General features: G+C 42.8%; 1 protein-coding gene across 6 annotated transcripts in view; it reads right to left on the bottom strand.

The window, feature by feature from the left end:
* The window catches only part of CSNK1G1 (casein kinase 1 gamma 1), a 35,112-nt gene that overhangs the window by 16,569 nt on the left and 5,097 nt on the right, over positions 1 to 13,446 (bottom strand). For 5 of the 6 annotated variants that reach the window (XM_081964660.1, XM_081964663.1, XM_081964661.1 and 2 more), the window contains exons 2-12: positions 12,057 to 12,449; positions 11,090 to 11,130; positions 9,991 to 10,060; positions 9,225 to 9,376; positions 8,302 to 8,536; positions 7,412 to 7,497; positions 6,738 to 6,822; positions 5,187 to 5,335; positions 4,462 to 4,563; positions 2,077 to 2,184; positions 416 to 522 (exon numbers count right to left, since the gene is read on the bottom strand). In XM_081964660.1, coding sequence (XP_081820786.1) covers positions 416 to 522; positions 2,077 to 2,184; positions 4,462 to 4,563; positions 5,187 to 5,335; positions 6,738 to 6,822; positions 7,412 to 7,497; positions 8,302 to 8,536; positions 9,225 to 9,376; positions 9,991 to 10,060; positions 11,090 to 11,130; positions 12,057 to 12,234 — 1,313 coding nt within the window. In that variant the 5' untranslated portion in view covers positions 12,235 to 12,449. The remainder of the gene's footprint in view (positions 1 to 415; positions 523 to 2,076; positions 2,185 to 4,461; positions 4,564 to 5,186; positions 5,336 to 6,737; positions 6,823 to 7,411; positions 7,498 to 8,301; positions 8,537 to 9,224; positions 9,377 to 9,990; positions 10,061 to 11,089; positions 11,131 to 12,056; positions 12,450 to 13,446) is intronic. The other variant, XM_081964665.1, reaches the window with a different exon arrangement.

Genomic DNA, 13,446 nt, shown 5'->3' with positions numbered 1-13,446 from the left:
TCTTCGGAAGACGACTGGGGAGGGAGAAGGAGAGGAACATGGGTCTCTCTGAATAGTAGACTACACTATCCCAAAGCAATCGAAGTTGTTCGAAGTGCGAAGGGCAGTAAGGACCAAAAGCTACAAGCCTTCACTCCTGGGGGAATCGGTTACGCATGCCAGTTGCAAAATTCTTCTGAAACCCTCCGTCCAATCTACGGCACATGCATCAGGTCAGACGTAGCATGACCCGGACAGCTCAAAGGGAAAAGAAGCTGCACCCAGCAACGCCATGGTTATCCATGCAAGAAGGAAAGCGGGAAAAAAAGGATCTGACCACACGTTATGGGCACGGGTGCATCGAAGCTTGGAAACACACCAACATATTTTACACGGAGATGATGCAGGGGAAAATCTTGCTTGACAGCAAACATACTTAGCTTCCTCTACTACTTCCACCTCAGTACGGGCCGCAAGTGGTACGTTGGAAGGTGCTCCTGCTTGCTCTTCAACGTTCAACTCGCCGTTGGTTGAGCTTACCACCTGGAACGAATACCAACAGAGAAAGAAAAGCCTGTTAATAAGACCAGGTGTGGGTCAAAGCCACATCGAATGCAGCCCACAGGCCTTCTCGAACCCAATAAACTAAGGTATCTTGAGGTCATCAGGTTGGCAATCAACCCTATCTTCCTCTCTTGCAGCCTCTTTTTCTCCATCTTGGCACATCTATTAATCAGGAAGCCAGGGGTGTGACACTCACAATCACCACTACAGGGGAGACTGCTTCATTCTGGCGGCAGAGGACCAGGAAGGAAAACAGAAGGCGGTTTCAGATGATTCGAGAGCTTTTGGTCCATGAAGTGACTTATGTCTGAACACATCAATCTTTTTTGTGCAGAAGATCCTTAATAAGTGTTCGATTGACAACAGCAATAGCACTTAGACTTATGTACCGCTTCACAGTGCTTTACAGCCTTCTCTAAGTGGTTTACAGAGTCAGCATATCACCCCCAACAATCTAGGTCCTCATTTTACCCACCTCGGAAGGATGGAAGGCTGATTTGAACCTTGAACCTGATGAGATTCCAACTGCCAAATTGCAGGCAGCCGGCAGGCAGCAGAAGTAGCCCGCAGTACTGCAGTCTAACCACTGCGCCACTGTGGCTCACAATACACAATCCCACAAGGGGCAATGGAGCTAATTGGGCACAAGTCATCTGAAATCTGAATAATCAGTTATATACAGGTAGTCCTTGATTTACAACCGAGCCCAAAATGTCTGTTGCTAAGCAAAATAGTTGTTAAGTGAGTTTTGCCCCAAACCGTTCTTGCCACGGTTGTTAATCCCTGCAGTTGTTAGGTTAGTCACACGGTGGTTAAGTGAACCTGCTTCCCCAATGCCTTTGCTCGTCAGAAGGTCACAAAAGGGACCCTGCAACCATCATAAACATGAACCACTTGCCAAACGTCTGAATTCTGATCATGGGGACGCTGCAACGGTTGTGTGAAAAACAGACATAAGTCACTTTTTTCTGTGCTGTGGTAATTTCCAATGGTCACCAAATGAATGGTTGCAAGTCAAGGACTGTCCGTACTATATGTTGTAAGGCCTGGCCTTTGGAGGAGGAGGAGGAGGAGGAGAGGAGGAGGAGGAGGAGGAGGAGGAGGAGGAGGAGGAGGAGGAGGAGGAGGAGGAGGAGGAGGAGGAGGAGAAAAGGGTATATAGAACGTGGATTTGGGCAAAAGTCCAAATTTTTAGATTTGTGCTCCTTCCCCCAATTTGAGCCTCCTCCAATCAATGTGGATTAATTCCAAGATTTCTCCAGCCAGATTAGTCTTCCTTGAAGCTCACACCTGGAGCTTAAGGAAGACTAGGAAAAGGCCTTCCTAAAGAATCGGCATGGCAATACAGCAACATCGCACTTCGTTCTAAGTCTTTCACACGCCTCTGATGTCATGCCCGCCCGCCCTCATCATTCTAGCAGAAGCCAAACCTTGCAGGTAAAAGAGGGAGGGGACCCTGCGCATGCCCAAGGGGAGATAGCCAAACAGCTGTGCGGGAGAAAGGAGGAGGAGGGGGGAAAAAAAGAGCAATACCTGGACAGATCCCCCATGCCGTTCGGTAGCCAAGTGAGAGGTCAGAAACAAAGTATTGGCCTGCCGGACTGCCGGAATTTCCCACTCTCCTCTGCGTTCGGACACAGGCTGCCCAGGCATCAGCATGCAGGAAAGCAAAGAGACCAGAGGGAAGGCAAAAAGGTGAACCAGAGCCAAGCAAGCGTGTGAAAAAGGCTCAAGAGGGACAGGGAAGCAAAGCATTTCGGGCATCGGATATTCCCGTCGACGAGGAGGCCTACAGCAGGGGTGTCAAACTCGATTTCATTGAGGGACGCATCCAGAGGTGGCATTCAGCTGGTTCGGACCGGTTCACCTGAACCAGTAGTGGAAATCGTGGAGGGGGCCACCTGCCCAGGCTCTATGCTGTCTTATTTAGGCACGTTTCCAAACCGTACGCGTGTGTGCAAGCCGCACGCACGATCAAGGCGCATAGGCGGAAGGCCGAGCGCATGCGTGGATGGGGCACACACACTCACATTTGTGAACCGATAGGGAAAGAAAGTGAATACTACCCCTGGTCGCATCAGAGCTGTGTCTGACCTCGGAGGGAGAGGGGGCCATAGCCAGGTGGGGCGTGGCCAGCTTGATGGCACTCATGTCAGGGGTGCCTGTGATGGCCCGAGTGCTCTGTCCATGAAAACGGGCCCCTGAGCTCCGTTTTTGCCTGCAACTGTCTCCTGCAACCCCCTGCCAGTGAAAATGGAGCTCAGGAGGGTCACCCGCAGCTCTCCCGAGCTCCATTTTCGCTGGCAGAGGCACTGCAGGCCAGGCCTTCGTTGTTTCCAGGGGGCCTTGTGGGCCAGATCTAAACGCCCTGCGGTCAGGATTCGGTCCCCGGGCCTTGAGTTTGACACCCTTGGCCTAAAGGCACAACGCAGTCGAGGCAGAAGTGTGTTCCCTGTGTTTAAAAACAGAAAATAAATGCAGGTAGTCCTCGAATTACGACCGCAATTGGGCCCAAAATTTCTGTTGCTAAGGGGAAGATTTATCAAGTGAGTTTTGCCCCATTATACGACCTTTCTTGCCACATTCGTTAAGTGAATCACTGCAGTTGTTCAGTTAGCGACACAGCTGCTGAGTGAACCTGGCTTCACCATTGATTTTGCTTGTCAGGAGGCCGCAAAAGGGGATCTGGGGCACTGCAACCGTCATAAATATGAGTCAGTTGCCAAGGGTCTGAATTTTGATCATGTCACCATGGGGATGCTGCTACGGTCGTTAAGGGTGAAAACTGGTCATCTCACTTTTTTTCACCGCTGTTGAATCTCAGATGGTCCTTTCTCCCAATTAGCACTGGAGACCTGAGTATTTTGTACTCTTATTTTAAATAACAGATTCACCCACCTCAAAAGCAGCCAGAGAAAGCTTGCTAGACTAAAACAAAGAGCAGCATTAATAAGGCCACTGACATCCCTGGCTTTTCTAGGTGCCCCTTTTAGGAATGCAGGCTAGAGACAGGGAGGCACATTTAATACAATACAATAGTAGAGTTGGAAGGGACCTTGGAGGTCTTCTAGTCCAACCCCCTGCCTAGGCAGGAAACCCTATACCGTTTCAGGCAAATGGCTATCCAACATCTTCTTAAAGACTTCCAGTGTTGGGGCATTCACAACTTCTGGAGGCAAGCTGTTCCACTGATTAATTGTTCTAACTGTCAGGAAATTTCTCCTCAGTTCTAAGTTGCTTCTCTCCTTGATTAGTTTCCACTCATTGCTTCTTGTTCTACCCCTAGGTGCCTTGGAGAATAGTTTGACTCCCTCTTCTTTGTGGCAACCCCTGAGATATTGGAACACTGCTATCATGTCTCCCCTAGTCCTTCTTTCTCTTAAGCTAAACATACCCAGTTCCTGCAACCGTTCTTCATATATTTTAGTCTCCAGTCCCCTAATCATCTTTGTTGCTCTTCTCTGCACTCTTTCTAGAATCTCCACATCTTTTCTACATCATGGCGACCAGAACTGAATTCAGGATTCCAAGTGTGGCCTCACCAAGGCATTATAAAGCGGCATCAACACTTCACGTGATCTTGATTCTATCCCTCTGTTGATGCAGCCTAGGACTGCGTTGGCTTTTTTGGCAGCTGCTGCACACTGCTGGCTCATATTTAAATGGTTGTCCACTAGGACTCCAAGATCCCTTTCACAATTACTATTACTGAGCAAGGTACCACCTATACTGTACCTGTGCAGTTTAAAGCATTTAAAGCATTTAAATGAATTTAAAGCATTTAAGGCAGGGGTGTCTAAACTTGGCAACTTTAAGACTTGTGGACTTCAACTCCCAGAATTTCTGGGAGTTGAAGTCCACAAGTCTTAAAGTTGCCAAGTTTGGACACCCCTGATTTAAGGCATAAGGAGAACCAACCTGATTTCGGTAAGGCTGTACGGAGGATCGATCCCGGTGTATGTGGGGGTCTCTGATTACAGATGGTCCCGATTCTATATGCATGGGTCCCACCGGAGTGGGCTGGAAAATAAAACACAGACCCGAGTGAATCACATTCACTGAAAGCAAAGCAAGATTAACACTTCCCCCGTTCAGAAGGGAAAAAGAAAAAAAAAACCTTTTGAAAAGAAAAAATATATAGCGTGAACACCCAGGTTTGCAGGGAGGTTCCCGACAAAATACAGGTAGTCCTCGGACTTACGGCCACAACTGAGCCCAAGATTTCAGTTGTTTATTGAGACATTTCTCAAATGAATTTTGCCCCGTTTTACGACCTTTCTTGCCACAGTTGTTCAAGGAGTCACTGCAGTGTGCTCAGTTACTAACACGGTTGTTAAGTGGACTGCAACGGTCATAATTGTGAGCGTCAGTTGCAAAGCGTCTGAATTTTGATCATGTGACCATGGGGATGCTATCACAATCTAAGTGTGAAAAAATGGACACCAGTCACTTTTTTCAGTGCTGTTGTAACTTTGAACGGTCACTCCATAAATTATTCTTAAGTCGAGGGCTACCTGTCCAGGCGGCAACATTATTTTCCAAATAACGAGACAATGAGAGGTTGGGTCAAAACTGGCTTTTAAAGAGCAACCTCGGGGGGGGGGGGGGGGAACCACGGCAGATGCCACAGGAGGACCACTTACAATTGGCCTGCCAACCCAGTCGTAGGCATAATCGAAGGTGAATCCTCTCTTTTCAAATAACTCGGTGAAGATGGTTCGTAGGTAATCGTAGTCTGGTCTCTCAAAGAAGTCTAGTCGTCTGACGTAACGAAGGTAGGCGGCCATCTCCTCTGTTAAAGGGAATTAGGAAGAAGCAACATCAGACAATCTGTTCAGAAAGAAGTAGAAGCAGAATACATTTCAGCGTTACCTACTGGTCAGGTTAAAACCCCCTAAATTATCAGTTTACAGAGGCAGAGGAGATCGAGAAATCTGTTGCATGGATGGGCCACCAAGCCATGGATTTCTAAAGAGCCTCCTTATGTACATCACTGAAATATTTGCAGGCTTAGGGGCAAAAACGATTAGTAGGCACCAGCTTTGGAACAATGAAGTGTTTGTATTAGTGTCCTTGTTCTCCAAACTGTTAAAGGCACCGGTGGGTATAAAAATAAAATACGTAGCTACGGCCACTTCAAAAACTCAAGCTGAAGCAGAAATTTAGACTTCATGGATTCTAATACAGATGTATCTTCACACACCCACAAGCCTGATTAAGAAGGAGATGCAGTCTGCTTGCTTTCAGTAGCCTGGGAGCTGCTGGGATGTGAATTATACACCTCTGTATGCTGTGAATTTCTTAGACTGATGGGTTGTGGAGTCCAGATTGGAAGGGCTGAACTCAACAGAAAGTCCAAGTCATAAAAAGGCCAGGTGATTCAAAGCAGAGACAGGCAAGGCTCTGCCAGGGATTAGGTAAAGGTAAAAGTTCCCCTCGCACATATGTGTTAGTTGTTCCCGACTCTAGGGGGCGGTGCTCATCTCCGTTTCAAAGCCAAAGGGCCAGCGCTGTCCGAAGACGTCTCCATGGTCATGTGGCCGGCATGACTAAATGCCAAAGGTGCATGAAACGCTGATACCTTCCCACCAAAGGTGGTTCCTATTTTCGTACTTGTATTTTTTACGGGATTTTGAACTGCTAGATTGGCAGAAGCTCGGACAGGTAATGGGAGCTCACTTCATTACGCGGCGCTAGGGATTTGACCCGCCGACCTTTCTGATCGACAAGCTCAGCATTTTAACCACTGAGTCACAGCGTTCACTTCTAAAAGAACTTAAGTAAACTGGTAGAAATCCATGTTCTAAAGAAGTTTCAAGGAGAAACTCTCCCTCATTTAATCAATGTTTGCTAGTGTTAACGGAGTGAGCTCCCGTTACTTGTCCCAGCTTCTGCCAACCTAGCAGTTTGAAAGCAAGTAAAAATACAAGTAGAAAAATAGGGACCACCTTTGGTGGCACAGTGTTCGGTGCGCCTTCGACGTTTAGTCATTCCGGCCACATGACCACAGAGACGTCTTCGGACAGCGCTGGCTCTTCAGCTTTGAAATGGAGATGAGCACCGCCCCCTAGAGTCCAAGGGGAGCCTTTACCTTTACCTTATTTCTCTGTACTCGCTACATTCTAAAAATCACTGTTTTAATAGTTCTTATTTCTAGGAGTAATTTACAGAAATGATAAGCCACCAGAACTTACCTGGGAAGTTCTCACAGAGAACATCAATTGGAGTATTCCTCTTTGTGTCCCCAATCTTCTGGTATCGCTCTTTCAGTGTATCAGCCTGTGAAATGCAGAGGATTCTAATTTTAAAAACTATTATTGGGTCGTAATATGTAGGATGCTGTCCTGGAGAGAAGGACAGGTGAAGTAACCAGAGGAACAATCTTTGAGTGAGTTATAGAAATTTGGCAAGCATTTAACTAAATCCTTGCATGTCATCTGACACATCTTTATTTGCATCCTAATTCAGCAAGTTCTGCTTTTTAACACCAACCCTGGGGGGGGGGGGGGGAAGAGTAATTTAAATTTTTCCCACCTGCAAAATGAAACCAAATTGGTCCAACTTTCTGTATACTAGCTGCCCTTTTAACTTGCCAGGGGAAATTACGATCATTCAATCATTTTAATAGGGTGTTGTGGGTTTGTTTGTTTTAAAAATTTTCAGGGATTTTTGTAAGCCACCCAGTGTCTTCTGGAGCGGCCAACCGTAACAAATCTAGTCTACCAAATTAGGCGGGGGCCAAACCTGGATGCTGGCAGTGAGATGTCCTTCCGAAAGAATGAAAACAAAAATAGGTTGTCAGAAGAGGCAGGTAATTAACACAGAAGCTATCTGCCAAAACCCAACTGATGCACATTTTAGCATCTACCTTAAGGCCTTGCCATGGTAAACTGCCTCGAAGAAAATACATGAACATGTGTCCAAGAGCTTCCAAGTCATCTCGCCGACTCTGTTCTAAAACACGTAAGAGAACAGAACACTGCTCTAACATTCTTAATCAACATTAGGTTAGCAATTACATTCCTAGCAATTAACTCCAGTATGAAAAAGAAGACATCCATAAATATGCAGACACGTAAGCAACGTAATCTACAAGGACCCCGAGAAATTATTGGTTTAGTAAAAGTTCGTTCCACACGTACAACAGAATTGAGTTGTTATTCGTATTCTCCAAGTTGGCTATTCTCACATTCAAATGGAAAACACACCTGTGTTAAAACTAAACTGGACAGTCTGGGGTTCTCCAGATGTTTTGCACTACCACAATTTCTGACCTTTGTTCAGCTTTTTTTTTTTTGTAATGTGTAAACCTGATTTATTCCTCTCTTAATAAAAACAGGATTAAAAGCTTGATTTACTCGTTTTGTTTTCAATTCCCAATATGTGGAAAAGCACACAATTTCAATTTTGTGTCATAACGAATAATGTCAGAAGAAGCTACTGTTGTTTGTTTTGCTTGCAGAAAGAGAAAAGGAGGAAATATTGAATAAAAGCAGTGGTAGTTCTCACTTCCTAGTAGACAATTTTGGAAATGCTGGCTGACTAGGTCAATCTCAGCTGATAAGCAGCTATGAAAGGACATGTACTAGAAATGTAAACTTCTTTGAATTCATATTTATTGCAGGCATACCGAAGTCATATTGCTATCTAATTTTAAAGAGAGTCATAATATGAAAATTAGCAGCTCCCAAACATGTTTGTGTGATATAAACAGCACAGAACAGTATCCATTAATGCAGCATATTATACTGAACAAACCTTTGCCCAGGTGTGTATTAATGGACATATATCTTGCTGTTCCAGTAAGGCTCTTGTGTTCTCTGTAAGGTATATGTTTTTGCGTTTCAGAATCAATGTACTCCTTGGCCAATCCAAAGTCTATTATGTGGATGATGTGTTCTTTCTTATTTCCTTGCCGGCCAATAAGAAAATTCTCTGGCTTGACATCTCGGTAAATGAGATTCTTTGAGTGCACAAATTCCATTCGAGTAATCTATAAAAAGACAAAGAAGTAAGTTACTCTACATCTCTGAATTAAAAATCCTTTGCTAACTGTTCAGAACTATTATTTTGAATTAAAGTTTGCATGTACAAGATCACTAGATATGAAAATATCTACTAGATTTATATACCAAGATTGCTTTTTTGTCGTAGTGAAAATGCATTCCTTTATTTAGCTAAAGGAAATGGAAAATATAAACTAACTAGATCATAATCAGTTTAAGAAGCTACCTTCTAAAGAATGCATAGAAATTATTCTGGGTTGGGCAATTTGTTCATTAGAGATGTTAAATTATTGTCCTACTGTTATACCAAATGGAACAAGAAAAGGCTACAACATGCCTCAAACTATCTAACAGTCCCTAGTAAACAGTTTGAAAGCCACTGTCCATGACCCGATTTCAGTTCCTAAGGCTCATTTGATGCGACCTATTTTAGCCACAAATCACCTGTAATCAAACTAGCAGCTTGGCTTAATTAGTGCTCTTTTAGCCTGAGCTTCATTATGGAAACTCTTTGCTGAATCCATGGTAGTTAAATAGAACCAAAATAAACTTATAAAGAAAAGTTTGCACAGCAGTCAAAAAAAACAAAACAGAGACTGTACTGTAATTGGAAATATTTGAGGCTGGAAGAAGGGAGGATGTTTAAAAAAAACTTGAAATTGTTCTTTGACTCACCAGCTGAATTGCTATCATTAAGACAGTCTTCAGAGTGAATGTTCTATCACAGAGGTCAAACAAGTCTTCCAAACTTGGACCAAGGAGCTCCAGTACCATGGCATTGTATTTTCCACATGGACCATAATAAAATACCTGTGGGAAGCCTTCAACTGAAACAAATGCAAAAACAAAAAAAATATTAGCTGCACTATATCAAGAGGATGTCACAAATAAAAAAACTACCAGCTTTGATGTAGGCCACCCAAATAAAAGTGCTAGAAAAATAGTTTCTTCATCCCATTTCATTTGATCTTTCCTCTTCAAAAGGAAACCCTAAATTTCGAATTAGACCTATGCCAGCGCAGCCACCCATAACAACATTTATACCGGTGGCAGAATTAATTCATTGAATTTGATGGTGGCTTACAGAGCTAGGCAGATGGCCTCTAAGATTATTTATTTATTTCTTTTCTGTTTGGGACAAACTGAATCAAATCACCAACTACTTTTCCAAGGGACCACCAAATTTCAAATCAGTTTAAGAATGCAAAATGGAGAGATATTACTTTAAAAAAAAACAGTGAAGGTTTTTGGGGGTACAGAAAATGTTCCTTTGGCTCCTGTATTGCATCTGATGAGTTATACGCACTACACTTATCAGTGCTAAAAACTGCACCCTCTGATTTCTAGGGTACTTGTAGCTTTCAAACATATAGGTAAGTACTAGTTTTACTACACCCAGTTGCCACAATTCATTTTAACTCCTAGGAGAAAGATTTCTTACCTGAAGAGCCGAGGTGTTTATAAAATCTATACTCTAAGTGCAGTTGTGGGGCACGAGATTTTAATGGTTCCTATAAAACACAAAACAATGAAACAAAAATGAACGGATTGTTTAATGGTAGATTGTTTCACTAAATGACAATGTATGAACAGGACTACATTAAATTGGTTTTGCAAATTTGCTTTCCAATTTGAATACACACACACACACACACACACACACACACTCAAAGTAAAGCCTTTCTATTGTAAAATTTTATGCCACAGAGTCACATTTGTGAGGTGGATGGCTGTATAAATATAATAAATAAATTTAAAAGTAGAGCAAACATGTGGAAAAAACACATTGTTTTAAAAGGAGATAGAACTGCCACATCTTTAATGTTCAATGAGATATATCAGTGTTTCTCAACCTTGGCAACTTGAAGCCAGGTGGACTTCAACTCCCAAAATGCTGGGTGGAATTCTGGGAGATGAAGTCCACCCAGTTTCAAGTTGCCAAGGTCGATAAAATGTTGAAATATATGACCATCTCCTAAATGTATACATACCCATGTTAGGACTGTGCCATCTTCATAGGAAAGATGACAAACATGGCAAAACATTCACTCTCAAAACATTCTGCTCCTAAAACAGCCCACTCCGCTCATAGAAAACGGTTTTGTATTCCAAAATTTGTCAGAATGGCTTCTTTCAGACTGAATCTATTATCGCGAGCAAAATGGACGCGTATCAATTCAATACATAAATCAATCTATTTCTCATGCCCACCAACTTAGGTGAGCTGATGGACGGGCATGTAAGCAGGATTCCTCATATTGGATTCTTCCATTCATCTGCAGTCCTTTTAAAAACTTGGTGGCAAGCAGTAAGAGTTTTAAAAATAATCACTGGCATTTAAGTTGAGCCAGTAAAGGTTTTAGTGAGCAGCACAGCAGATACTGAATTGGTTTCTACAAAATTTAAAGGTAAGTACCACAATACAGCACATATATGAAATGTAGGCTGGATGTAATCAGGACAAATGTGGCTTGAAATTGTTTTCTTGTTGGGGTAATCTTTGGCACGCAGAAATGTTTTAAAACCACAAAACTACTCACCAGCTTGATTGCTACATATTCATTTGTGTAAAGATTTTTTCCTGCAAAAAAGAGAGAGTTTTGTTTCAAATAGCAACCAGGATATGCAAATTATTATTTTTAGCTGTTAGGTTTCTCTAACATTTTTTTAAAAGGTTCAATAGCTTGTTTATTTATTATCAACTTTTGTTTGCAACTCACATTATCCCCAATAACCTATCTTCTGAGAATAATTAATCAATCTTGAAAGATTGTCTATATACTTTGGAAAGTAAATACCGAAATACAGGAAAGAATTATTCCTCAAAATACTTTACGTTACAAGCAGGGGTGTAACATCCAAGTAACAAAAATCCCAATTAATGTCAAGAATACTAAACCAAAGTTCATTAAAAATGAAGAAACAGGAAGTCAGAAAGCTATGTTACATGTATGTCAGGGGTGTCCAAACTTGGGAACTTTAAGACTTGTGGACTTCAACTCCCAGAATTCCCCAGCCAGCCATGCTTGCTGGGGAATTCTGGGAGTTGAAGTCCCCAAGTCTTAAAGTTCCCAAGTTTGGACACCCCTGATGTATGTATATGATGCCTGTATGCATTATAGCAACAGATAAAAAGGAAACGTTGCTAACTGCAACCACTACATGCAGCGTTTTATATGTGCAGGCAACTTACCACGATTCATTCAGTGGCCTTTCATAGTTACAACGGCACTGAAAAAAGTGACTTGTGTTTTTCACACTTACGACCTTCTGACAAGCAAGTCAATGGGGGAGGCCGATTCACTTAACAACCGTGTTACAAACCTAACACTTGCGGTAATTCAACGATGGCAAGAAAGATAATAAAAACAAACTTCACTTAACAAATGTCTCACTAAGCAACAAACATTTGGGGATCAGTTGTGGTCCTAAGTCGAGGACCACTTGTGGGAGGAGATTCTGGCTAGCCAGGATTGAAAGCTGCTGAACCTGCCAGGCCCTTCTTACCTAGCCTGAGCTCCCCAAAATTGCCACAGCCGATCTTCTTGCCAACCCTAAAATTGGGCCCGACCATGAGAACTCCAGCCGCCGAAGTGGAACTTGATGCTCGAGAACTGTGCGTGCTTCTTCCTGGATTTGCTTTCCCTGTTCGCCTTTCATCTTTCTCCCTAGTAATATGGTCCATGATCTTGCAATAAAAAATATCTGGTAGTTAAGTAGGATTTGGTCTTTGCGCTTATTCTTGAAGAGAGAAATATAGATCCAGAAGAATCATCGGGTCAAACTATAAAATACTTTGGAGATCTTTTGGCATCATATCCAGGCTGTTCAGGCACTGTCACGGAAGGTCCGGGGATGACTTCACCGTCCTCAGCGAGGTAGAGGAAAACCTTACACTACCTGCAGAGGGGCAAAAAAAAAGAGGGCAAAATCACAATCCGATTGGTAAAGGAAGGTGGTGAAACACAACAGGGATGTACAACAAAAAAGCCCCTTCTTATGACTCAAAAGAGTTGTTGGATGCAAGTAAAAATAAAAAAGTCAGGAAGATTAAGACAAAAAGCGATTATTTGTGGTGGCCTGCACTGGCTAAACAGCCCAAAACAAGCTATGTCAAAGTTACCAATCCCTGCTACTACAGGTTTATGATTAATCTAATTCTGTGGTCCTACCTGGCCTGGGAAGGAAAGGCATAAAAGCATTTTGCTGTTCAACCCCCCAAAAAATGTTTGTTCCAGCTACATGTTTGTGGTGAAACCAATCTGGCTGGCTGACACTGAGTCACTATGCTCCCCCTAGAATGTAAGAGCCTCATGGAACTTAGGTGGCTGTGATAACACAATGAGCTTCACGGGAGTTCAGGAAAAATAGTGGGCAGTGGGCAGGGCCATTAAGAAGGCAAGGTGCCTTTGTCCTGCATAATCCAAAAACCTGTCTTCTTTTGTCTTTTAAAATAGTAAGTAATAATCAATAAGTCTGTAAATCATCCGGCAAAATACAAAGCCTAAACATCTCCATTTACTTCTAGTATAGAAAAACGAGAAGTAAAAAATATCCCAGAAATGACACATCTGAGCTGCATCTATAGTTAACTAAGTACAACGGCTTTTTTTTATTATTTTGAAAGCATCCCCCCCCCCCCCTCCTATTCAAGGCAGGGAAAATTGAGTTTTCAACCAAGTCTGAAGTGTGTGGTCTAATAAGGAATTTGCCTTGAAAGCAAAACAAAAGTTTAATCTTTTGGTGTCAAGTGTGAATGAAAACAAAATAGAAAAAAAAGAAGTTAAATATTCTGATGTTTAAGGTAAAGATTCCCCTCGCACATATGTACTAGTCGTTCCCGACTCTAAGGGGCGGAGCTCATCTCCGTTTCAAAGTTGAAACGGAGCAGCACTGT

This window comes from Natrix helvetica (assembly GCF_964273705.1).
Source record: "Natrix helvetica genome assembly, chromosome: 12".
Taxonomy (NCBI): Eukaryota; Metazoa; Chordata; class Lepidosauria; order Squamata; family Natricidae; genus Natrix; species Natrix helvetica.
This window is presented reverse-complemented; position numbering and strand designations above follow the sequence as displayed.